Below are 25,672 nucleotides of genomic sequence, written 5' to 3'. Positions count from 1 at the left end.
CAATTTTTGATAAGCACCAAATTTAAGTTTTAAGACATAGAAACACAGCAAAAAGCAATACAGTCACTGAGTAGCTGTGAAGCAGAAGCATTTTTAACTCTTTATTTTTAAAGGGTGGGAGGATGAGAGGGTTACAAAATCTGAAACTTTCCAACACTTCAGTTGTTTTCTGTTTATGTTATTTTGAGTTTGTGCCCAATCGCTGTTATGTTACATTCAAGAACTGTCTAATTTATAAATTCACCTTTCTGAATTTTCAGCCCTGTCCCATCTCCTCCCCTGCCATTCCCACTGCACTATCATATAAAATCCAAGTTTCTTAAACTTTCATAAAACATTTGCAACACTTGACTTTGTAAAGCCCAGTCTCTCCACACATTTTTTGGTTTATCTTCCTCTCTTGCCTTTCTTTGAAATTAGGGGATTAATAGCCTATCAACTATCAACTAGAGTCAATTTAAATAGTCCAAAGAGTAGAAAATTGGAACAGATTTTTTTAAAATCACTGTACTGGTATCAACAAATTAAAAGGTCAACAGAAATGCACAATGACTGTGTGAGCAAAGTGATCTAGTGGTATAGATGAAGCTACTATCAACTTTCTGTCTTCTTTTTTTAGCACCGTTAATGTATATGTTTAGACCTATATTAGCACCTTGTCCCCGATAAAATAAAGAAAAACACTCTTCAACTTGTTAAAATGGAAAAACACAATTTGTGCACAACAGATGAAGAAGCTGCTAAATTTAGATGACAAGATCCTTGTCAATGTCCTCTGTAAGAAAAGAAAGAAAGGAAGACATCACGTAAGAAAAATGCTTGCTGTCGCTGTCTTACACAACATTTATGTGATTCAATCACTTCTCCTAGGATTTAGATTTTAGATTTGATATCTAAAGAGCAGTCTTTTCCAAACTGGCACCAACTAGATGCAAAGATTACTGCTCTCAGAATTCCTGCCCACCATGTTCAGAGTTGTAAAGTTGTAATATCTGGAGGATATTAGCTTGGAGAATACTGTTATAACCTATTGGTTAATTGGCTGCTGTTTTAGAAAGAGGTTTTTACAGTCATACTGAGGAATAGTATGCTTGGCTAGTTAGAATGAAGATGAATAATTTGTGAAAAAATGTTGAGCCTTTAGAAATTCTAAAGGCATATATGACTCAGTTTTACTATTAAAGCTAAACAGTTTTGGCTAAGGAAGCTCCCGGCTATGGTTACAGGTAGTCTCATTTAGCAACCAGAACTGGGAACAGCAACTCGGTCATTAAGCGAAGGGTTGGTAAGTGAAACCGTGACTTTGCTTATGATCTTACTTCAACTTTCCTTTGTTTTACAGACCTGTGAAGGCCATAAATACAAGGGCTGGTTGCAAAGTTAGTTTTTCATCACTGTCATAACTGCGGACAATCATTAGACAAGTCAATTGCTAAATGAGGACTGCCTTTATAAGCCAATTATATATAAGATATTCTGAATTTCTTGAAGGAAAACCGGGATACAAATGAAGAAAAATGGTCTTTAAGAGCTTCAGCTAATTCCAGTTAGCTAATTTAAGCTAATTGGTGATCACTAAAATCAGTCTTCATCAAGGGCATCATCACTTATTCCAGTTCATAAAGTTTCTCAGGTTGATATTCTATATACATTTATCTAGAGTAAGTTTCATAAGGCTGACAAATTTATTGCTGAGCAAGTACATTCAAAATTGCACTGCAGATTGGTATTTTTTTTCCGGGACAAATATTCTTCTAGAGATGTTTAGAACTAAGACCACTTCTCTTTTCTCCCTTTTTCAGTTGTGGTCACTATAGATTGCATTGCGCTCATGTCCGAAGCACTGAGGGGCTTCCTGATTGAAAGCATTAGCAAGTTACATCACCGTTACCGGGGTGTATGTGACCAGTTGGGGGCTCCTTTCAAGTCTCTGGCAGAAGCTGGAGCAAACTACGGGAGCTCAACCCTGCCCCATGACAGCACATGGGTGTCAAATGTCGTCTTGCTAATCTCCAACCCAGGGTCAATGTGAGCCACCATTCCTAAGTCAGCACAGATTTGTGGTACTTACTTTCCTTAATGCCAAAGCAGCTGGCCCATTCTTCCAGAGCAATGTATTTGTCGTTGTCTAGATCACATGTGTCAAAGAAGCGAGTGGTGCAATGCTCCATAGGGATCAAGGGAGCTCTGAGTGGGGCCAATTCAGTGTGGGACAGGTATCTGAAAGGAATATCAAAGTGGGCACAATTACCACCACTCCCAGAAATCTCATGGACAAGGCATGCATGATGGTTGAATGAATCCCCAGCATAATTTCATTGCATAAAATAACTGCAAATAACCTGGAAAAGCATTTATGAAAAAGAGAGGCAATGATTGCACTATTTCGCTTTACGCTTCTAACCTTATAATCTTTTTTATTCGGGAGCTAGTTCCAAAACATTTTGAGCGTGAGATGTGAGCAGCTGACGGAGAATACACAGCTGCGCTTGGGAAATGTTGGAGAGCAATCATCCCAAGAGGGAGATTAGTCTAGAACAGGGCTGTCAAACTCATGTCCCGCAGGTCGGATGCATCACACGCTGGCCCAGCCCGGTTTAGCAAAGGGGAGAAAGGTCCCGATATATCACATGACGCTGCCGTGATGATGCAAGTTTGACACTCCTGGTCTAGAATTATTATGTAAATATAAGAGAACTCCCCCACACCCAATGACTTTGAGCTTTATCTACTCTTTCCCAGGCCAAATTTACCAGTCTGGGGAGATTAGGAGTAGAACAATAAAATAGCTTGTTGAACTCTACAAGTGTGGATCTGGTTGTTTGTATCTGACAGGAGGGCTTAGGAAATAGAAGAAAGGAAGAATCACAAATAAGAGGGAGAGGCAGGAACAGGGTTCTATACCTGAAATTCCTGTCAAAAGTTACCCATCAAAGGGAACAAGGCTAAGATTTTCAACTCATGCTTCCCAACTTCTCTTCCATAAGAGATTTTAAAGTTTTCTATATGCCTTAGACTTACTGGATGCTTAACTGATCACTTTCCTTTTAAATTTCTCATTCAAAATGGGCAATTTTGCAGCCACACTGCAAAAAGGACCACAGTGAAACTGAAAATAATTCACTGTTGTGGAGGGGGGGGGAAGTTTGAATAATCCCGAATAATGAGTGGCATTAAAAAAGTGGACTCAAATACAGGAAAGGAGAGCCAGTGTGGCATGGTAGTTAAAGTGATAAGTTACTAAGGAAACCGAGGTTCAAGTCCATTTCTGACTACAAAAGCAAACTGGGTATCTTTGAGCCAGAGAGAGATAGATACATGATAGATAGTGTTGTGGCCCGTCAGCGGCCTGTGCAGCTGGTAGCTGATTCCACCAGCAAGGAGGCTGGTGTGGTGCTGCGCCACTGTGCAGCTGGCACTTGAGTCAGACAGTGAGGAGACTGGAGAAGGCGGGGATTCAGCCAGGGCCTTCAGAACCTCCAGAAGCTCCCATAAGTGAAGAGGAAGAAGAGGAGGAGCCTCTTCTTGATGCAGGACGCGCAGAGCTGCCAAAAGGCAGGAGTGGGTCCTCAGGAGAAGGTCTCCTCGAGAGTAAGGCTTGCGGCTAATTGGCCAGTCCCTTAGCCTATTTAAGAAGGAACACCTACTGAAGCAATTTGCAGGGAACAACTTCGTTCACTCTCCTTCGCGTCCTGATCTTAGTTCTCTTATCAGTTTACTGCAAATTGCTTCTGGGCTTTCTGCCAACCATAGTAAGATTACGATTATTTATTCTTTGGATTCTTGTAAGGTGTTAAGAAAGTTAATTAACAGCCTTTACTTGAAAAAGACTGATTTAATTTAGTAAACGAAGGTTTGTACAGACTTTGTGTATGCTGCGTTCTTTGGGGTCCATAGCTGGGGCAGAACAGATAGATAGATAGATAGATAGATAGATAGATAGATAGATAGATAGATAGATAGATAGATAGATAGATAGATATTCCACCTTTTGTACAATGTGCCTTGAACTCTTGTACAAAAGGCGGAATATAAATCCAATAAATAAATAAAAACTTTCTACATGTCCTAGTGGTGAAAACTCTCACCTCCCACTCTTGTTGAGAGTTCAATCCTAGGCAGGAGTTTCTGTCTTAGGGCACAAAGAAAAAATATCTGCTGCAAACTCCACATAGGCATCAGGAAGGGCATCTGGCCAGTAAATGTTCAGCTCCATCCAATCGCCCAGATTCTACCTCAAAGTAACAGACTAGGGGGCCATAAAAAGAAAAAAAAACTGTCTATATCCCCTATTATCTTGCACCTTTCTCCTTTTATATATTTCACTGAGATAATACATCATTAAGCCTTCCAGAGTATAATGTGCAGTTTCCTGTTCTATGGGACAAAGAGTTCTCTATGATCTCTTTTTTCCATCAAACATCTTTACAGAAGCTTTTTATGATAAGTATTTTACGCCTAGTCTCAGCTTAAATATTTAAAGGGTGAATACAGTCTGAATTGGATCCTTCACAGTCTGGCATCAGAGTGCTAGTTTTATTCTCTCTATATATTGTGATAAGATCTTTAAACATTTTTTAAAAATGAAATACATCTCAGGATTTGAAACAAAAAAATCCTATTTAGTGATCCTGGAAATAAAAACCCTAATCAATTATAATGAACAACTTGTTATTATTTGAGATTAGTGTCTGACTTTTTTTTTAATAGTGCCACAGCTCACTGATTATTTAATTTTACCTGTTATCTTATTTGATTTCACCTGTTTTCTCTAAACTAAATTGGAGTCTTGATTTCTGTATCCCAGGTGAATGTTTTAGCCCCATCTTGCTAAAGGATAACCACTAGTAACCAAGATCTAATTTTGTTCATGTGGTAATGGGACTTGTCTATGCCAAGTTTCTCATAAGCTAGGAATAGGAGTATATACCTATCAGCAGGATGTTGGTCTAGCTGTCCAAATTGCCAGTGCACAGGGAAGATGTACATGTTGTAGTTTTTCTCAAAGTCACGGGCAAGGAGTTCTACTGGGTGATCTCCAGCTTCCAGACGCTTCTCATTCTCATGGATCTTCTTCGCCTAGTCAGGAAAATACAACAGGGGATGTTAACTGCGTCCCTTTGTAAGAAAGGCATCATAAACTAAGGGGCTCTGCTTAGGTGTGTCTCTTGCTCACCTTGAGTTTCTGCTTCTCATTCAGCAGGTTGTTATCCTCATCCCGCTCATACAGGGTAACCAGCACATTCTTCAGCCAGTCGCGCATACGCAGAGGGAATTCAGTCAGCTCAGTATCAAGACAGGCAGGAATGACTGAAATGCAACCAGAGACCCATCAGTCCAGGCACAATTTATTAAAAAAAAATAACCAAAGAGCTATTATATTCAGCAGTGGACACATCGATCTCAATTAATAAATGGCAGAAAGGCTATTAGAGACCAGCTGCAATTTCTGTGATATAGGACAGAGATGCTGCTGCTTTGTGCCTCCAATTATATCCCCTTCCTCCACAGTTAATCATATTGGCATTGTGATGTGCAGCACAATGCTTTTCCCTCCTGTTGGAACATTTCTTCTACCCTCTATCACCCTTCCAATTAACTGTTTCCCTTCCCCAACATAGTTGCACTATTTAATGGCCACTATGGTCAATAGTTTTATCCATGTCTGTTAATGATGTTCCATAACTTCTGCATTGTAGATAAATTATCTTCTCAATTTGCTCCAGGTATTATTTTCAGTATTCTGAGCCAGCCTGAACTTTTGAAAGATATTTTAGAGTTGAATTTAGTCACCTACAATGATATTGATTGACCCAGTTTTTGCTTTAAAAATTTTTTATGTTTCCCCCTGCTCCTTTAACTAAAAGTTAAGGAATACTACTAAGTAGGAGGTGGAATCTAACACTCCAAATCAGAAATGTAGTATTAAAGTCCTCTTACATCTGGGAGATTTTTGGAATTCTATTTATTTGATGGGATGCAGATTTCCAAAGCCATCATCATTTTCTTTCCTTCCCAAGAAAAACTGTTTGCTTCAGAGGAGGAGGAAATCCATGTTCCAATGAAACCCTCCTCCTCTAAGGTTAATTTTACTTTTGAGAGCCTGCCTGCCATGGCCACCCAGATGCTAGTTAATGTTTCTTTTATCCCACCTGGGGGAAAAACCCTCAAATGTAATTTTATTGGCATGTAATACTCAGAGTTGGCTAGGTTACCAAAGCTGCTTGAGTGCTGCTTTTACAGGATTCCCTCTGCATTGCTGATGACCTTTGAGGCTTTTCTATGTCTCTCTCTGTGTGTGTGTTTTAAAAGGAATTTCTCTTATACCCATTGTCTATCAGAACAAATGGGTCACAAAACATCAAACAATTGCACCTAAATGCATATGAGTAAAATTATGTGGTATGTGTAGGGAAGGGGAATACTAAAAGCTTACTTACTTTACTTGTAAAGGCAAGTATTAATTCATGGAATATTAGAAACTGGGGAGGAGGGAAATACACTCAGTAGTTTGAAAGGGAATGAGTAAGCACTGAAGTGTTATCATTGTCTGTGTTCTGCTATTTGAACAAAGAGGGAAAGAGAAGTTTTTCTGGCAATATGCACAATGACCTTTATAAAAATAAATGAATGGCCAGAGGGGAACCATTCCTAACCTTTAGGAACCATTGCTGAATAAATGAGCTGAGGAAACGAATTGTCACAGTCAAAGAATAGTCTATGGAGATTCTTAGTCATCCAGGTCATGGCTGTTTCAAAGGTGCTTTTTTGAGAGGCAACTGGACTTTCTAGGGGTTTTTTTTGGAAGACATTTCGCTTCTCATCCAAGAAGCTTCTTCAGCTCTGAGTGAATGGTGGGGACTGGAAGGATTTATACTCCTTGCCGATGGTTGGTCATTTGCATTCTTTTAGCGAGTCCTTAAGGACACCTGGAGGTTTATCTGTGTCATCAGGATCATCTGAGTAATGCAAATGGGTGTGGAGCCTTCTTGGAACTATTGAAAGGACTGTGTTGTAGACTGGAGGTAGACTTCCATTCCCCACCACCCAATCAGAACTGAAGAAGCTTCTTGGATGAGAAGTGAATTGACTTCAAAGAAAAACCAGTTGCCTCTTGAAAAAGCACTTTTGGGGCAATCAAAGAATAGATTAAAGTTAAGACTTCAACACTGGATGATTTATCATTTACCTACTAGCACAAAAAAAAATTGCAGAATACCCATTATCAAAGTCACCGTGCAGTACATGTCAATATGGCCTCTGCGTAATTCCAAATTCCTCAGACTGCATGAATGTCAAAGTCCCTAGATTCTGAAAACATGGTCATTCCTAACAAGGGCATTACTAAGGAGTTATTTTCTAACTGGACTGTTCCACTCTTAAGGACAATGACTCACTTTTGCAAGGTCCAATGTAATCCAGGTGAAGTTTGTGTCCTTTCTTGGTGCCTTCCAAAGTACATTTGGTGGCAAAGAAGTGGCAGGAGGTGTCATAGGTCTTGTTGTCAGTACCACATACCTTTGTGAAAAAGGTTGTTGTGTTAGAAAAAGTGTCCAAATGGACCATGGTCTTTCTCCTACTCTATGACAAGAAATCAACAAGTCTAATCAGATTACACTTCCATCTGTCAAATTTCATGACTCAAAATGCAACTGGAACTTTTTCAAGGACTAAGCTCACTTTCCCAAATTCAAAGAAAATGGAAAGTTCACTGATGTCACTGCATTTCCAAATGATGAATGATGTTTCCAAATAGCTGCATGCTGTATAAATATTAAAAAAAGTATGAGTTTCAAGATAGACATTTGTGGTAGGCCAGAAAATAAATCCCAAATGGTAGAGTTGAAGTCCCCCAATGTTGCTTTCTGTTATTTATCTAACACGGAGAGAACCACTGATAAGCACTGCCTCCCATTCTCATCTGCCTTCTGTATCTGCAAGATGGAGTGATGATTAACAATTGCAGATGTTCAGAAATGAACAGAATTATGTACTGCCAACCAATCTGGCTTTCATTCATAAACTTACCTTACATGATCTCAGATAAATCCTCCTATCCTGATCCCGTTCCCTCCAAAGTTAAAGGACAATCCTCCCCATGTTTTTTTTTTAAATAAAGGCAGAACTGGTAGTAACTCATACAGTAACTACATCAGCTTTCACTGGGGAATCTAATATGCAATTCATTACAATCTTGAGTATGTAGTTACAATTCAGCTTTACCATAGCTGAGTATCTTTCTTTTATCTTATGCTGTTATGTATCAGAGGTGGGTTTCAGCAGGTTCTGACCAGTTCTGGAGAATCAGTAGCGGAAATTTTGAATAGTTCGGAAAACCAGTAGTAAAAATTCTGACTGGCCCCGCCCCCATCAATTCTCTGCCTCCCAAGTCCCAACTGATAGGGAGGAAATGGGGATTTTGCAGTATCCTTCCCCTGGAGTGGGGTGGGAATGGAGATTTTACAGTATCCTTTCCCTGCCGTGCCCACCAAGTCACACTCACCATGCCATGCCCACTAAGCCACACCCACAGAACCGGTAGTAAAAAAAATTGAAACCCACTACTGGAATATATTCTCCTTGTATTGTATCTAAAGTCTTTGCTTACCTTCTCAAACACTGCAGTGCTGGTTGGGCAGCTGGAAGGATCTTGGCATACACACATTGGAGTGTTGCTTTCATCTACTTCACAGACTTTGCCATGTTTGCAGTGATGGTTTTGGCAGGGGTCTAAGGAAGATCCGAGAAGCCATTTTAGAACCCAAAAAGGGCCAATGATGCTAAACAAAAACTGAAGGACTAGTCATGACAAAACCATAGCCATGGCTTTAGCTGGCACATCAGATGCAGGAGAACCTCCTAAGAATGTTTATGCAGTAAATTTGTAATGTCCAGTTAAGTTGTTTGCATTTATCACTGATTGGAGCAACATGGAAACTACCAGGACCAATCAAAACCAATATTTGGTTGTCATGAATGGTGCAAATTCTTCTGTGAGAGTGGGAACTTTATTGTCTCTATGTATTTTCAAAAAAGTATCTAATGTAGGATTCTCAAACTAGGATTCTCCAGGAGATCCCAATAATTTGAAGGGGTTGCACTTAAAAAAAAGCAGATCAGACAGGCAGAAGAACAAACTCACTCCTAGCTTTCCTCTTCCCTTTGCTTGCAGAAACTCACAAAAAGTAGAAGTGGTTCTACAAAGTTTGTGGAATTTCTGGTTTAATGCATTTGTGAACTTCTGGTTGAATGTATTTCAAGTGTTTCTCATTTAATCAATTAATAACATTCAACAAAAGATGAATTAAACTATTTGAATAAAGTGTAGATTGGTTTCAGATAAAAATATCCATCCTCAGACAATTCTTCCCCTCAAAATTCTTTAAAATATAAATGGGTATCCTGCATTGCTGTGATGGTTCACCGTGAGTCTCCTTCCCACTCTTTCCCATAGCTAGTATGGGAAAGGCAGTATAGTCTTTCCCATAGTCCCATATCCACTCCCTGGCAGGAAATGAACTGGGGGGAAAAGAAGAGATCTGGTATTTATCACTTAATAAGTATGCTAAGAGAGACTGGATTGTTGTTTTCCTGTTGCTAGTGGGAGGAGATGATCAGCAATCTATAGTGAATTACCATGAGGAAGAGAATACTTCATTGTTTCCCCTTTGATGGCGCTAGAAAGGAGAGGGAAATGGAGGCCCCTTGCATGGGTTTACTCTAATTCTCCTTGCAATTAAATAACTTTGTGGAGTTGTTTTGCTCTGAAGAGGTGTAAAGAGACATATTGATTGCTTAGTTTGGGACCTAAAATGCCATTCACAGTATAAGGGGCGGGGAACTCTCCCTAAAACATCACCTGATTCTCTTTACACTCCAGATCTAATACAATAACCTACTTGATTCTTTTCAGCCCCGTATGAAAATTTATGCACTTCTTATGTACTCCATGCTCAAATTACTTTGATTAGGCGAGGACCTAGCTCTCTGGAGGAGAAGGCTCTAATGCTGGGAAAAGTGGAAGGCAAGAGAGCAAGGTAGATTAGAGTAGTGAAGGGTGTACTGTTGGAAGATCTGAAAAACTAGGTTAGGAACAGATTGTCATTTAGAAAATCTGAACTGTGTGGTCACCAAGAATCATGTAATGAAATGAATGTAAGAAAATGTATGCACTTCAGTTCTCTACTGTTCGTCTATGGAGATTCTCAGTCATCCAGGTCATGGTTGTCCCAAAGGTGCCTTTTTCAAGAGGCAACTGGACTTCCTGGTTTTTCTTTGAAGATATTTAACTTCTCAGAGCTGAAGCTTCTTCAGAGCTGAAGAAGCTTCTTAGATGAGAAGTGAAACGTCTTCAAAGAAAAACCAGGAAGTCCAGTTGTTCTTAAAAAAAGCACCTTTGGGATACTCTACTGTTCCAAAGAGGAATGTGTGTATGGGATTACAACATAAATGCTTCTAACTGATTGACTGATGAGAGACTGTGTGCCATCATCATTCTTGATTCCCAGTGAACACACAGATTTCTTCATGAGCCTTCCCATATATGAGGAGAAAGCAGGTATCAAACCCATTGTCTGTGAGTGAGACAAATGCTTTGTCAAATGATTTCCATTTGATTTTCATTCCCAATCAGACTAATATATAATGAACACAACACCACTGTACAATCTGTACTGGGGCCCTTGATACAAAGGAACACCCGAAAGCATATTCCTTTCCACTCCAAATATGGTTTGTTTTTCGTAAATGGAAAATCTTAAATTTCTTTTTTCTTCTTGTACTGGTTTGAAGTTTTGCCCTCTAGGAATGGGATTACTGCACATGTCATAGTGAGAGATTTCAATTTCAATTCTCTTGATATATTTTGTGTATGAACTGTATGTACCTGTTACAGACACAAAGATCTCGTATATACACAAAATACTTTATATAAGTACATCTTAGGGAACTAACTATGCAGCCACGTACTTTCAGCCACAATCTCCTCGACATCCACAGTGGTCTCTTCAAACTCGCCGATCTCCACCTGGACTGGGTTGATTCCAACTGGTTCCTAAATGGACAGGTGGAATGAGATCAATTACTGTTAGGGTCTGATGGATGACTGATTTCTGCAGCATGGATACTGTACTCAAGATTGGGAAGCCATCTTTATTTATTCAGTATGGATGCCACCTGCCTCTGAATGACTCTGGGCAGCTCACAACAATAGAGTAATATAGAAACAGTTAAATACCAAATAAAAATGAAAGAAAACAAAAAATACCCCAAACGTGGAGTCTTCCTAAAGCTTAAGGCTACAGAGTTCACTATTTGAAATGCAACAACACACTTCGAAGGTACCAGGGTGAAGAATTGTGCCTTCTGCATAGTATATTTAAAGTACCCACATGCAAACACACCCTCACATTTACAAAAAGCACCCAAAGTTTAAGAAGCAAGGTATTATTTTATGTCATAGCTGTTGGTATTTTCCAAAAAACAATTTCTGATGCCTCCATTTACCAGTGAATGATTATTTTTACTGCTGCTTCATTAGTTTTGTTGAGAGCCGCCTAAGATTATGGCATATAAAATAGGTGGCCATCTAAGTTTTATTAATTAATTTTTAAAAAGTGGTTGCTGTAGGCAAACAATAATTTGTTTACTTTATTCCTGATGTGTATTTCTTTACTACTGACATTTATTTTATATTGTAAAATTCTAAGCATTTATATTCATGCAAACCAAAAGTGCCAACCATGTGTAAGAGGGATGTGTTAATAAGCTGGAGAGTAAAAATAATTTTTTAAGGGGGGGGGAAATGAGTGGGAGGGGGGAATAAAACTACACAACAGCTGAGTCAAGGCTGAGCAGTTTTAGTGGTTATGGCTATGGAATTCTGATTGACTGGTAGGATAGATATAATCAACTGAGGGCAGGAAAGAAAAAAAATGAGTAAACTGAAAGGAATTGGTGTCTTAAATGGAACTCTGAATAGGAGCACATCATCCTACAAGAGTTTATTGTGTTTGTGTGATATGCAGGTAGAAATGAATGAAATAAAGTAAATGAGTTGCATTTAGGAAAACTAGCAGCAGGAGATGAACATATCTGCTGTTACCCTCTGCCTGAGAATTTAGAACTATTTAACTTTCCATCCCACTCCTGTGGATGTTCGCAGTAACAACAGCATCAAAGAATCAAGAGAAAGGGCCAGCACTGCGTTACTCTGTACCTGTGTTGCAGGATCCTCTATAACCTCCATCTCCTCCGGCAGAGCATCCTGCTGTAAGAGAGAGAAAAAATAGGCAAATAAAGACTTCTACTTGAAGTTCTCAAGTTGGTACTAGAACTCTAGTCCTACTGCTGGGATATCCCTTTTGCTTGCATATTCCTCCATATTGCTCTCAACCCTCACCAAGCAGACACTATAAGCATTTTTATCTGGTTTCTTTGTGCCACAGTGAAATCAAAGAGCTTCTCAAGAACTTCTTGGAACACCTGACCTCTTATTTTGAAAGATGGAATTTCCTTATCTAATTCCTCTCTGAGAGGCAAAGCCTGAATTGAAGGCACTCAACTCTCCTTGGCCATAGTGCGCTCCTATAAATACAAAATATCCTTCACATTCTCTTGGTAATCAATGCACACATTTATTTTTCAGGGGGTTTCTTATCTTTGTTGTTTTTATATTGGTTATAATATTGGAGTTTATAGGTTATTTTACTGTTTCATTAAATGATAAGGCTGCAAGTATAACTTGAGAAATGTTAAAATGTGACTTTGAAGTAGTTTGTTTATGGTATGGTTAGATTTGCTCTGCCTACTTTGTTATATAATATCGGGTATGTCCTGAGATACATAAAAATAAATTGAATGAAGATGAAATAGGTAAAAGAGCAGAGAAAAAATGAATAGGTGATGAATTAATGTGGATTGAATGAGTGACTAGAATGGATGAAAGAATGAAGGACTCAAATGAAAATCAAATAGTGAATGACATCAGAGGAAAGTGTAGACTAGGAAAGTCATGAGTGGATGATGTTGAAAGCTTATGAAATCATCAAAAAGAGAAAGATAAAACATTTAAAGAAAATGTAACAATTGGCATATGGACTTGGTGGAAGCAAGAATGGTTTTCAAGGACAGAAAAATAAGTTCTATAGTGAATGGTAGTAGTTTAAATTAGATTTAGCTATAGCAATAGCACTTAGACTTATATACCGCTTTATAGTGCTTTTACAGCCCTCTCTAAGTGGTTTACAGAGTCAGCATATTACCCTGAACAATTTGGGTTCTCATTTTAGCCATCACAGAAGGATGGAAGACTAAGTCAACCTTGAGTCAACCTATAATTCTTCTTGCCTCATGCCTTCAATAACTTTCACTTATTAATTTCCTTTTTTACTTTGGAAAAGAGCAGCATGATGGTTGTGTACTTATATATATTGGTGGCTCTTAATCTCATATATTTACTAAAAAAAAGAATATATTGATATAATTGCTATGATTACCCTGCTAAAAGCTTATATATTTTGTCATGCATTGACAAAACCCCTTGATTGCTCCTAGCTGGACTAGACTACAGAGTGGATGAGATACAACTGGATAAAAATTAATCAGCAGAAGTTGGAAGCTTTGATAATTGGGTAGGAAAGTTGAGACTGATCTTCAGTGCTGAACTATTTCTGAGTGTTCAGAGCAGTGACGTGGGTTGGAGTGCTTACTTTCAACTGTATTGTAAATATAGAGAGTTTGACACTTCAGCATCTGTAACATTCAGAAAATGATACTCACTGGAACTGCCAGCCCCTTGCCTGCCAGGCAGAGGAAGAAGAAAATCCAGGCCTGCATCTTTCTTTCAAACCTGAGTTTATGGAGAAAAGAGAACCATAGTTTATTTTGCAAGTTGGAGGGAATCCCTTAAATTTCAGAGTTATCAATATTTTGAATTGGACTCTTTCATTTTTAATATCTGTAACCCCTTCTTCCATATAACTCAAGGCAATATACAGTATGCAACAAACAGACAATGGCATATCCATTATATCACTGGACAAATGCTGGAAAATAGATAACATTATCATGCACACAATGTCAGGTCATCTTTCTTCCCATTGTTGCCCATGATTTCCCATCATCTAAGGTGGTTTACAAGACAAACTGAACCACTAACTAGCCAACCCAACATATTGTCCCAATCTGTGATCTGAAATGGTGATCCATACAGATGTTTCAGTGGTACTTTAAATGGTCAGAAAAATGAAAATATTTCTTATAACAGCAAAAATCCCAGGAAATTGTCAACGTTCACACCATTTTAATGTCAGGCATTGATATCTTGGGATATTCAGCAACTGCATGAGGCAGGAGTCTTCTTTTTAACAATTATGTCATATTTTATTTAGTTCTGGGGCTCCACCAATGCCATTGAGGCTTTATTCGCATCATAATTCCTGTGCATCAAATTGTCAATCTCTGGTTTGGTCCAGATTTTTAAAAAGCTCACATTAAAAAAAAGACTGAAAAATGCTCCACTATTATCCAACTACAGATTTTCCAGAACTTTCTGTTCCTAACTGAATCTCAACCATCTGAGGAAAGGTAGCAGATAATTACTAATTCCAATAGAAATCTGAAGCACCAGTGCTATCAGAAAAAAGTGCCCTGGAATAAAACTACTTTTCCATACTCAGTAACACTTCTTGTTTACTGACTTATGAAGACTACCTTGGATCTCTTAGGCAGGCAATGGAAAATAAGCAGGAAGGATGTGGCTGCATTCTACCCCAGGGATATTCAACCTTAGCAACTTTAAGACTTGTGCATCCTCAACTCCCAGAATTCTCCAGCCAGCCATGCTGGCTGGAGAATTCTGGGAGTTGGAAGTCCAGAAGTATGCTTCTTCCAGAAGTCAACATTCCCAATAAAAAGTTTCATTTCAGATCAAACAAATGCAGAAATATGAAAAACTGAAGTATATGGCTTCCTATTCTTGGCATTATGTAAAATCTGTGCATAGCTATTGGTAGAAACCTGTATAATTATTCTTTTGCAATAGTAGTATTCAAGCTTGCCCACTCTTATTCATCCAGGATTTTGCCAAAAAGAAGCGTTTAAAGAAAACCTTGAGAGATCAAATTCTTTGCTTGACTACAGTTGGCATTGCACTGTTGTGCTGGTTTCATCTACAGGCCCCTAATACCAGGGCTTCATGCCTTGAACCTTGATCATTCTCTAGGGAATTGCTGGCACAGAGATTCAATCCCTCCACATGGTGGTATTCGTTCCAAATCCAATTAACAAAATTATTTTTTTTAAATGTACATCTGTTGCAGTGTAAAATGAGATAAGCTGGAAAGGAGGAACATCTATTTTGTCTACCACATTAGCAAGAGTCTAAATGGGCCCACTGTGAATCTGTGGATGAACCTTGTATGGTGAAATTGCTTTGATGGTTATTGTTGTTATTGTTATTAATCATTGCACAGTCAGCCAGATGTTCAGACTGGGTTTGGCATTTTTGTCTACCTATCAAGTCCTTACCAAGGACCTGGGATAGGCAAATCTAGATGTTTGACGGCGTTACAGATATCGTCATAGGATAGAAGTTGTTCCAAGTTCTGCAACTGACTGATGGCAAATTTGTCAATGCCCATTTGTAGTATTTTACTATTATTATTATTGTTATTTTTATTATGCTCATACAAGTCACTTGTATGGGCCAGCACCGGGCATTTAATGCCAGACAATATGTTGCAATACTTTTAAATACCTTTGCGATTTGCTTAAATAGTTACCTTTGTTTCTGCTACCTATAAAAGAGTATTACTAATAATATTATGTTGGTGCCACAGCCTGTCTCAATATTGATTTGTTTCAGAATTTTATGCCTAAATTTACAGCAGAGTAATAACCAGAAGGCGTGGAGTATAAATAGGTCCAAATGGAAATCATGTAATGTGGTTGTCTCTATAACCGGCAGTGTGGCTAACACATAGATCCAGATTTTTTTATAGGCAGGGGTAGGGAGTAGCTAAAGCAAAGTGTCTATTTCCCTTTTCCTTGGCTCTGCTTTAATGCATTCATTCCTCTTCTTACTCTTACCTATTTTACTCCCGTTCAGTACATGGCGTCCCTTCCTCTCTCTCTCTCTCTCCTTTATTTGCTCTGGAGACCACTGAAAGCATCTTCCACCACTGCCAAGACCTGAAGCTGAGGTCACTAGCTCTTCCCTTCCAAGGGCATTTTCGGGTGGAAAAGTACAGCTGAATCTGGCTGTTTCCCTCATCCTAGATTTATAAGGGCTTTTCTTATGCTTCAGGAAGCTTGGCATATTTGCCTTGCTTCCTAGCTCTATTTACAACCAAGGCAGGAGAACTCTATGAATGGGGTGCCAAGGGGGTGGATGTTCAGAAAACAGCATCCTTCAAGACACAGTTGTCAATGTTGGGTTAAGATTTCTGCCGGGTCCTTCAGTGCCAGAGAATACCAGGTTTCAAAGCCTGGCTTTGCGCTTGGAGTTTGGAGTTTGGAGACCATCAGACAACACACCAGTCAATGCTCAGTCCTTCCACTGTTGTGATTGGAGGTAGAAAGACTGTTTGAGCAAATAGGTCCTGCGTAAACATCTGTCACCGGAGACAGGAAACACGTTTATTTGAAAAACAAAATATAAAGAAAAGCCTCATCAACTAACTTATTTTTGAGAAAAACTGCACAGATATTTTGGCTGAGAGGTCTAGCTGGTGCTTTGCCATAATCCTGTGGAATACAATAGTGTGCTTCTCCTGCTAGGAGGGCTTGTTTCACAGTCCTCATGCAGGTATCTATGAACGCTGCCCTTCAGTGCTAAATTGCCTTTGTATTAATAGGGTTGCAAATGGGGAGAGGGGTTTTAAAGCAAAATTCTGGGTTGCTCTCGGGGTGGGGTGGGGATGACGATGACACATAATCCAGTAGTGGGCTTCAATTTTGGTCACTACTGGTTTGCTCAGGGGTGCGGGCGCGCTACTATTTCGCTTGTGGACCGGGGAAGCTTCTGTGCATGCGCAGAGATGTCCAGGCAGGTGGATGGAGTCTCCCACTGCTGCTATCGGTCCCTGTAGCAACCCACCACTGAGCTACCCGATATGATTTTCCACAGTTCAATTTTCCACAGATGCTTTCTCAGAGAAGCATTACATCAGGACCACTCTAGAAATTAAAATGGACAACTGATGCTCCTCAAAGTACTAGGCTAAGAACAATAAAGAGTCTGCTGCAAATTTCAACTGTTGATTTTGCTCATTGTAAGAGGAGTGCAAGTTTATTTCATAGTAATGTCACCTTAAAAAGCTGTTTTCTTTCTGTGGCTGCTCAAGGCAATGTAGATAGATTTGATGCAAGAAAACCTGTCTTTCGTTAGCTGCATCTCTTGTCCCTCTCTTTCTGTAATAACTATGCTCCATTTAACAGAGGCCCTCTCTTCTCCCTTCTCAGCATTATTTGTTTCTCCTGCACTAAGTAGCTTGCCTCCTCTCTTTTTCTGTAGGGAAGAGTAATTTTCATTTTCCAGCTTTCAATGACTAAAAATCACTTCCCTACCACCTCACTTGCTCTTATTTTTTTCAGTTTCTTCTCTCGGACATTTGCCTCCCCCGTTAACATACAATCTCTCTTCCCCCTCCTTTTTTTGGATTAATTCCTAGTTTTAAAGTCGGCGTGGCAACTTCAAAGCCAAGCTTCAATATGCAGAAAAAGTTGTGTGAACAGTTGGATTTCACACTGTGCATTGCCATAGATTGTCAGAATAGCTTTAAGTTAACCATGTACCTTTTCTGTGGTTGTGTGTTCATCTAGATGTAGCTCTCTGTGGATCTGGTTTTGCCCTGACTGAAAACAAGTGTCTTCCAAGGATTGCTTAAGGAATAAATGTGGTACCATATCTACTGTAAAACCCTAAGCTACCCTCCATTTCCCCTAGCCTTTGTTTCAGTCCTTCACAGTTTGAATGATAGAAATGTTTACCTAGGAACTGCCAGTAGCATCTCCTAGGCATCACTATTATTTACCTGGGGACAGGTAGATGACAATTATGGATGAATTATCATGCTAATATAGAAGATAGAGCATGTTGAGAATATGCTCTATCTTCTATATTAGCATGATAATTCATCCATAATTGTCATCTACCTGTCCCCAGGTAAATAATAGTGATGCCTAGGAGATGCTACTGGCAGTTCCTAGGTAAACATTTCTATCATATATAACATTTTTGAATATAGTAATGAATTATTATAACAGGACTTTAATTACCCCATGTTACAAATTAGCTTAGTATTAATGTTTCTGTCTTTTAAGTAAGGGAGTAAGGTAAGAGAATACTTTAGTGGTGTCGTTGTCGTGCATGGTTTCAACATGTATTAATTACCAGGCTGTGTTAATGACACACATGTCCCCGTTAAATAGATAGATACTATTTGCTGATTGGAAAACTGGAAATCAGAACTTCTTCATAAAAAGAAATAATTTACAATGACTGAGCTCAGCCATTATGCTAAAACTGTGATGTGGTTTGGTTGATTTTGTTCTTAGTTAACCATGCAAATCTAGACAGCTATGGTGATACACAATAGCACGATCACATTCAGAGGACACGTTTCCCATCTAACATGAACCTGGGGGAAGGGGGGAAGGGAAACCCAGACTTCAAGGCCCGTTTAAAAGACAACAGGGTTGGGATCACACAAACCATTTGAGGGATGCTGTTTCAGAGTGTCGGTACCACAGCAGGTAAGGGAAACCTCTTGGGTCCCATCAGCTTGCATTGTTTTTAAGACAGGGCTTGGAGCATGCTTAATTTGTTAGATCTTACAAACCATGGGTGAGAGATAATTCCTCAGATAACTAAGCCCTAATTCAAAGAAGTGCTTTATAGGTAACAACCAGCATCTTGATTAGCATCTGGAAGTATCTGGTGATGAGTGCAGCTTGCACAGCATTGTTATATGGGCAAACTGAAGCATGCCACCATATTTTAGATGCAACTTCTGAGTGACCTTCAAGGATAGCTTCATTTAAAATGCATTGCAGTAGTCTGCACAAAGGTAACTAAGGCATTGTGTTGTACTTAGGGATCAAATGTGGCCTCTGGATTCACATACTGTATTTCATTTAACTATAGTTTGTTGAAGAGATCACAGACGCATTATACGTAATCCATAAACATAAAACAAGAATTGCCAAGGATCTTGCCTGATTTCCAGGATAAGTAACTGATGGAATGCATTTCAAATGCCATCAACTCTATAATTCGACCAGGTATGAATATGATTTTAGGTTTAAAATACATAATATTGAAATGAACCAATTTAGACTTTAGCATATTTGTTTCTTATAAAACTGCTTTTTAGTATACATCTTGAACAATCTATTCTGCATTCTTTCATCTCCTAAGCATGCTGCAGGAGTCACAAAATCTCTAACTCAAATTTCTCCTGCATATTATTTTATTAAACTTGTGAGTTTCACAGAGGCAGGAGAAATGCCTGAAATTACCAGCTTTAAATAGCTTGTTATGATCATTGCCTAGAAACATCAGCAGAATCATATGGCAGAAGTCTCAGTCAAGCTTTATGTAAGTAATACTCATAAAATCATGGAAGAAAAGTAATTCAGTCTTTGAATTTACAGTAATACTTGCTGTAGACCAATGTTAACGGAAGAGGGCACATTTTTAAGGCTATAATAAGGGGCACAATTGTTTTTGAACCCAACATGATTCTTCAAAGGATTGATAGATTCTTATTTAAAAATACTGACAAGATGGGCCTGTTCTTTAGTAAGAGATGGCATCTTTTACTCACTAATTATTTTGTACAGTATTAAAGAAATCTAAAAGGAAACCAAGTTGAAGCTATATTGATATGGACATTTTTTGAAAATTCACAGTGACACTCCAAGTTTTAGCTGCATCTGTTAGTATAAAAGAATTATAGCTGGAAGTTTGGACTGCAATATTCCACACATACCCAAAATCTAAAAGGAAACCAAGTTGAAGCTATATTGATATGGACATTTTTTGAAAATTCACAGTGACACTCCAAGTTTTAGCTGCATCTGTTAGTATAAAAGAATTATAGCTGGAAGTTTGGACTGCAATATTCCACACATACCCAAACCTTGTTGAATTAACTCAGCCCCTTGTGAATAAATCTGTGCTGTGTTGTTAGTTATATAAAAAGGAAAAGCTTTCATCTGCCATTCATACCAAAATTGGAAAATTGATACGTAATCTAATTTCATGTTAAACCACTAACAAACATACCCAAATGTCAAAGTTTAACTGAAAGAAAAAAATGTATCTGCTTCCCATCCTTTACGTGATCTCTCCTGTTTTCAATTAAATAAAGTAAATCCCTTGGAGCAATCCTCTTCTAAAATTCCATGTTGGTGCTGTTATCCCAATGCACACTATTCTTACGTGCTTTGGATCTCTTCCTGGTATATTTAGACCAAGATTTCTGTAAAATGTTCAAATGGGTTGCACTATATTAGCTGGCATTTTGTAAAAATAATTCATATCCCTCTTTCTCTCCAGGAGCTAATAGCAGTGTATATTGTGCCTCCCTGATATCCCCATTTATTCTTTATATCTTGAGGTAATTTAAACTGAATCATCTCTCAGGAGTGGGTGGAGACTGAACCTCAGCCATGTCATTCTTGGTCTAGCATTCCTCTTTTAATAGCAAGCTGATTCATGGATATGAGCAAACCTTCAGTATGATAACTCCAAGAAAGCTCATTATCATTCTATGTTAAATTCCAGTGGCCCATACCTGAGAGTAATCAGTCACCATCTTTGAAGGGTAAGCTGTTAGGAATGCTAGGCCAGCCAAAAATTTAAAAGTGAATCAGCACAGATGATCTGGCATCTTAACAGCTGCCCATAATGAAGACCTCAGATTGACTTATTTTTGAGAAACTATGATGGGCATGAAGAAGGTTGATATTAAACTCTATTCTCATATAACTATGAATACTTTGGTCCAAGATCTGGAAGGGTACAAGCTGTCCACTAGTACCAGAAATTTCTGATTTCAGAAATGCCTTCAGTGAACTTGAAGAAAATTCTGCAATATACTGGCTATGGTACATAGAATACAGATGTGCAAAAGTTGAGCCTCCAGGCTGCCTTCTGTCCCTCAAAGCCTTGAATGTGGCTCCCGGGGCCTCAAGCAATTTATAATCCAATTGTAATTTTTAATTGACAGAAGAGAGAAATTATTAAATAGATGACTGGAACAATCTTTTGATTTGACTCCAGGGCGCAATTCAAAGTACAACTTAAGTCTTGGTCTCAGTAAAAGTTGTATACCACTGTCATACGTACTGCTCAATTAACATACATTTTTCCACTGGCTCCTACTTCCTCCCTGAAATTACTGTGCCAAAATGGCCACTTCTGGCCAAAACTATCAGATGGTACCTGTTGCCATTAGTGAATGTTCAATAAGATGGCCATGTGATGGCCACTGAGTCAAAAAAAAAAAGGATTTGCTTGGTCAATGTTATAACAGGAATTCTGGCTTTGCCATGTGATGGCCAACTCATTCTCAAGTCTTCCCTGCTGTCTGACATCAGGAAAGAAGCTATAACCCAAGTTTCTTGCATTCCTTTTGGCCCCTTCTTTGCTGTGCAAAAGGAACAGGAGGAATTTATTCTCCCAGTGCCTCTCCCACTAAGAAGAGTTTGTTCCAGCGGCCATCTGTGCATCATCACCAAACCTCTAGGGAGATATCCTATTTCCTGGAGAGAAGGATGATCTGGCAGCACAGCGGTGTCTAAAATTTCTCTCCTACAAACTGAATGATACGACCCACACAGATTTACCATTAGGGGATGAAAAGTACTCTTAAGACATGGAAGATGGGGCTTAGTTTGACTGTAGTGTTCCAAATACTTCCAAATGCATCCCATGATGCTACAAAAGCAAAATCAGTTATTCAATAGACTTACTCTCAAGACCCAACATTGAAGGGTCCTTGGTGCTCTCTGCACTTGTTTGTTTTCTTACAGACTCATGATGTTACCTAGTTTGGGTAATGAAAAGTCTGCAAGAAAACAACAAAACTCAGAGAGCACCAAAGACCCCTCATTTCAACCCTGAGCTACAAATATTCTCCTTGATTATCAGTCCCTACATTGTCAAACGTTACGAATGTGACCACAATTTAGACTTAATCTAGGTAGCATAGATTATCATTACCTATAAAACCCCCACACTTTTATCTCACAGACAGTTAGAAAAGTTATTAGCACACTTCTTACTGTTGCAGAGAAGGACTGTACAGTATTACTAAATTACCCCCTGCACAATGAAGTCTAAATTAAAGGCATGGTGCTTCTGCCCTTTGTTTCTTTATTTGCAAAAGGATAATCATTCCAGCTATTACAGTTTGTCTTTGTGTAATCCTTGCTCTTTTAAGATGCCATTTCAAAAACAATCTCAATGTGAAATACTAAGTATGGGACACAGATTCAGGCCTGAGTCTTGGATGACCCTTGACACAAACTAAACTTTGAGTTGAATAATAGACAGTGTAGAATAATTCCTTTTAATTAACTTGAAGTGTCCTGCATTTTGTCTTTTGGATGCTGTATAGCAAACCAGCAGTATTTTGGGTCAAAACCTTGATACAAAACACCCCAACTGAATGCATCCTTTCCTTTCACAACTGTGGTCATAAAGGCCAGGGCATCTCTTGAACCAGAAGACCCTGAAAGGGTTTCCATGGGAGCCGACATTCCATTGTAGAAGAGTCATACCAGAGAAGGGATTTCCCCCCCTCCCTGTAGGTGGGGCTTGGCAAAAATGTGAAGAGTTGATATCTCTTTCCCCCCTCCCCTTTCCCCACGTCTCCTGCCTCTGCCTATGTGGCACACAATGGCTTTGTCTAAACGGGTTTCATGCTATTCTGCATGCATTCCCTTTCATCTCTCCGCACCGGTATTTGCACAACTCTTTGTCCAATTTACCATGCTTCCAGAATAGATTTTTTTAAAAAAATCTTTGCATTTGTTGTTTTTAATGTTTTGTCTCTGGAAGGGAATAGCATGCCCTGAACAACAGAACCTATTTCTTTATGTTGCAAGAGAATCACACTTACATTTCAAAATAACTCAATTTGACTTCACTGAATTGCAGAAAAAAAACTTTTTTGGGGGGGGGGTTAGGTGGGAGAGGGAATAAAGGACTCTTCTAGAAAGGGGAAACAATTTAATTCTTCTCTCTACTGTAATCCTGTAAAGTCAGGGAACGAAGGCTGAGGCAATGAATTTTAAAGGCAATGAATTTTACCTTTAAAGGTAGCGAATTGCATGCTTCCTTTTGGATACGCTTATACAGATTGAAATAAATTCTGCTTTGCAATAAAATACTAAGAAATAAAGATGAAGATGGAAGTAGAAAATTATGTTTCCCCGCTCCCTTTTTCCAAAAGCAAATATAGCCCAAGCAAATGTCCTAAACAAAGTTTACTTGCCAAGTTTATTCTTCAATTACCCAGGAACGTATTCCATGTGACAGTCCTAATTAATTAGGAGGCAATAAATTGTGAAATCCTAGATACAGAGTAGCAATTGGCCTGAAAATAACTTTACTCCGTTTCATATTTATTCATCAAGTTGAAAAGAGCACTGATAATTGTTGCCAAACATGGATGTTTTATTAAACTAATTCAATTAATAAAAACAATTAGCAGCAAAATAGAAGTTAGGCACAGCATGCAGAATTCCCAACAGTACAGAATGTCAAGAAAACACTGAATATTCTTACACATCAATGCTATTGTTAGGCTACTCTTCAATGCAGATATTAGTTTTGGGCCCAATTAGGACTCCTTTGCTTAATATAACAGATAAAAGGAAGAAAAATGAAGAATAAATAAAAGCTGAGAATGGAAAAGTAAGTTTTGATGACATACCTCACAGGGCAGCTGAGAAAACTTCAGCCTCTCTCTCAAAGGTCTGAAGGAATCTAAGTATCTTGGAGGATGGCAACAGGAAACTGTTTCGAGGGTGCTTGGGCTGGGCTTTCTTTCTTCTCCTCCTCCTCCTCTTCTATTTTCCAAATTTGTTTCTTTCTCTCCAGCTACAAGTGGGCTGGCTTTCACCTTCTCTTCCCTCCCTCCCCACCCCCTCCTCCTCTCAAAATATATTCTGAGCCTGCAGCCAACAGCTAAATTATAGGCCAGAGCAATCAAACTGTGACAGAGTCTGTAAAGTTGAATAGAGAATTAAGAAAGAGGCAATGTGGCTGTCTTTATGGCAACTATTGCCTCACTGAGAAGTCCAATGAGATCATTTTTTTCCTCTTAGGATTTCTCAAAATGTTGGCCCTTTTGAGAGAAGGGGGGTGCAATTGTTGTTTCCCCAAAAATGAAAAGTTTGCAATGTAGGGAGAATGATTTGTAGATAGATAGATAGATAGATAGATAGATAGATAGATAGATAGATATTCTTATTGAAAGAGTAGCATTTACTATGCCATTAATTCAATTGCAATTATAAATGCAATAATAAATGTGTCAGTTTTTAAAGTACTGCAAAAAACTGATTTTCATTAGAACAGATTAAGAATTTATTGAAAGAAAGAATAGCTACAGCTATCATCATATTCAGTGCCTAGATCAAACAGGCAATCTGCATTTGCCTTTGTAAACATCTATATTATATAAAACTATCTCTATTTTATTTTTGGAGTAGCAAAATACATAGTTTTATTTTGGTTAGAAAATCAAAGTACAACATTGTCACAAATTCAGTTTATAGAAATTGCTGTGCTACACAAGTTAGTGGTGTAGGTTAACATTTTTGTCTATTCCTCAAAGTTTTTTCCAGTATCAAAATCACTCCTTTTCACGTCCCCAGATATGTATTCATAGATGCAGCATGAACAGAGCTTTTAATTTCTATTTTCTCCCCTAAACCTTGGGTACAATTTCTTCCTTCTCTTAGTGCAGGCCTATTATCCCAATAATAATCCCCATGATACAAAGTTCCTTTAATCTTTTGACCCAAGTATGCACCAGAGTGCTACAAATTGAATGGAGACGATTCTCCATATTAACTTCATGGTAAGACCAGGGCACCCCAAATGTTCTGATTCAGGGGTTGGTTCTACTTACGGGATCACGCAAATCACTGATGATGACATCCGGGGCGCTGGGCAGGGCCTCCTGCCGGTTTTACTACCGGTTCTTGCGAACCGGTCCGAACTGGGGGCAACCCACCACTGTTCTGATTGCCCTGAATTTTACCATTTTGGTGCATATTTTGAAATTCCTGTCCACAAACCACCGGCTCAGGGTGTGGTACCTGAATAAAACATATAAAGAAAAGGCACTTGACAAGGGCTATGATTTGTGGCAGCAGATCTTTGGATTAAATTCCTTCCATCCTTGGAATATGAATCTTTGTGTGAATCTGTCTGAAGTATATAGACAAGAAGAGTATTAGCTACAACAGCAGCAATATAAAATACAATTTAAGCTCATTTGTTTCAGTAATCTTAAATACATTAATCATATTTTGGATAGTTGAAAGGATGTGGGGAACAACTAATCTTTTCTAATCTAATCTAATTCACTGTAGATGAATTTTTTTATTAGCAATTACAATTTAGAAGTTTTAACATGCAACAATTATT

At 38.6% G+C, this 25,672-nt stretch overlaps 1 protein-coding gene across 1 annotated transcript; it reads right to left on the bottom strand.

The window, feature by feature from the left end:
• On the bottom strand, positions 1 to 24,088 carry SPARC (secreted protein acidic and cysteine rich). The gene is made up of 10 exons (XM_070933862.1): positions 23,949 to 24,088; positions 13,780 to 13,849; positions 12,218 to 12,268; positions 10,969 to 11,053; positions 8,609 to 8,730; positions 7,398 to 7,518; positions 5,177 to 5,310; positions 4,931 to 5,079; positions 2,072 to 2,220; positions 1 to 775 (listed from the first exon to the last, which is right to left on the bottom strand). Exons 2-10 carry the CDS (start codon positions 13,834 to 13,836, stop codon positions 747 to 749), a joined length of 897 nt encoding a protein of 298 aa, XP_070789963.1. The 5' UTR covers positions 13,837 to 13,849; positions 23,949 to 24,088; the 3' UTR covers positions 1 to 746.
• Between the last annotated feature and the right edge of the window lie 1,584 nt (positions 24,089 to 25,672).

This window comes from Pituophis catenifer, unplaced genomic scaffold (genome assembly GCF_029215685.1).
Source record: "Pituophis catenifer annectens isolate HBS135680 unplaced genomic scaffold, rPitCat1.0.hap2 SCAF_2, whole genome shotgun sequence".
NCBI classification, from domain to species: domain Eukaryota; kingdom Metazoa; phylum Chordata; class Lepidosauria; order Squamata; family Colubridae; genus Pituophis; species Pituophis catenifer.
The sequence above is the reverse complement of the archived record's forward strand: the minus strand, read 5'-3'. Positions and strand labels throughout refer to the sequence as shown.

Coding starts and splice junctions, on each gene's coding strand:
- SPARC (XM_070933862.1), bottom strand. CDS start 13,836: ATGCAGGCCTGGATTTTCTTCTTCCTCTGCCTGGCAGGCAAGGGGCTG. Junction 8,731..10,968: donor CGAGGAGATTGTGGCTGAAA/GTACGTGGCTGC, acceptor GATCTTCCTTAG/ACCCCTGCCAAAACCATCAC. Junction 5,080..5,176: donor ATGAGAAGCAGAAACTCAAG/GTGAGCAAGAGA, acceptor TTTCCTGACTAG/GCGAAGAAGATCCATGAGAA.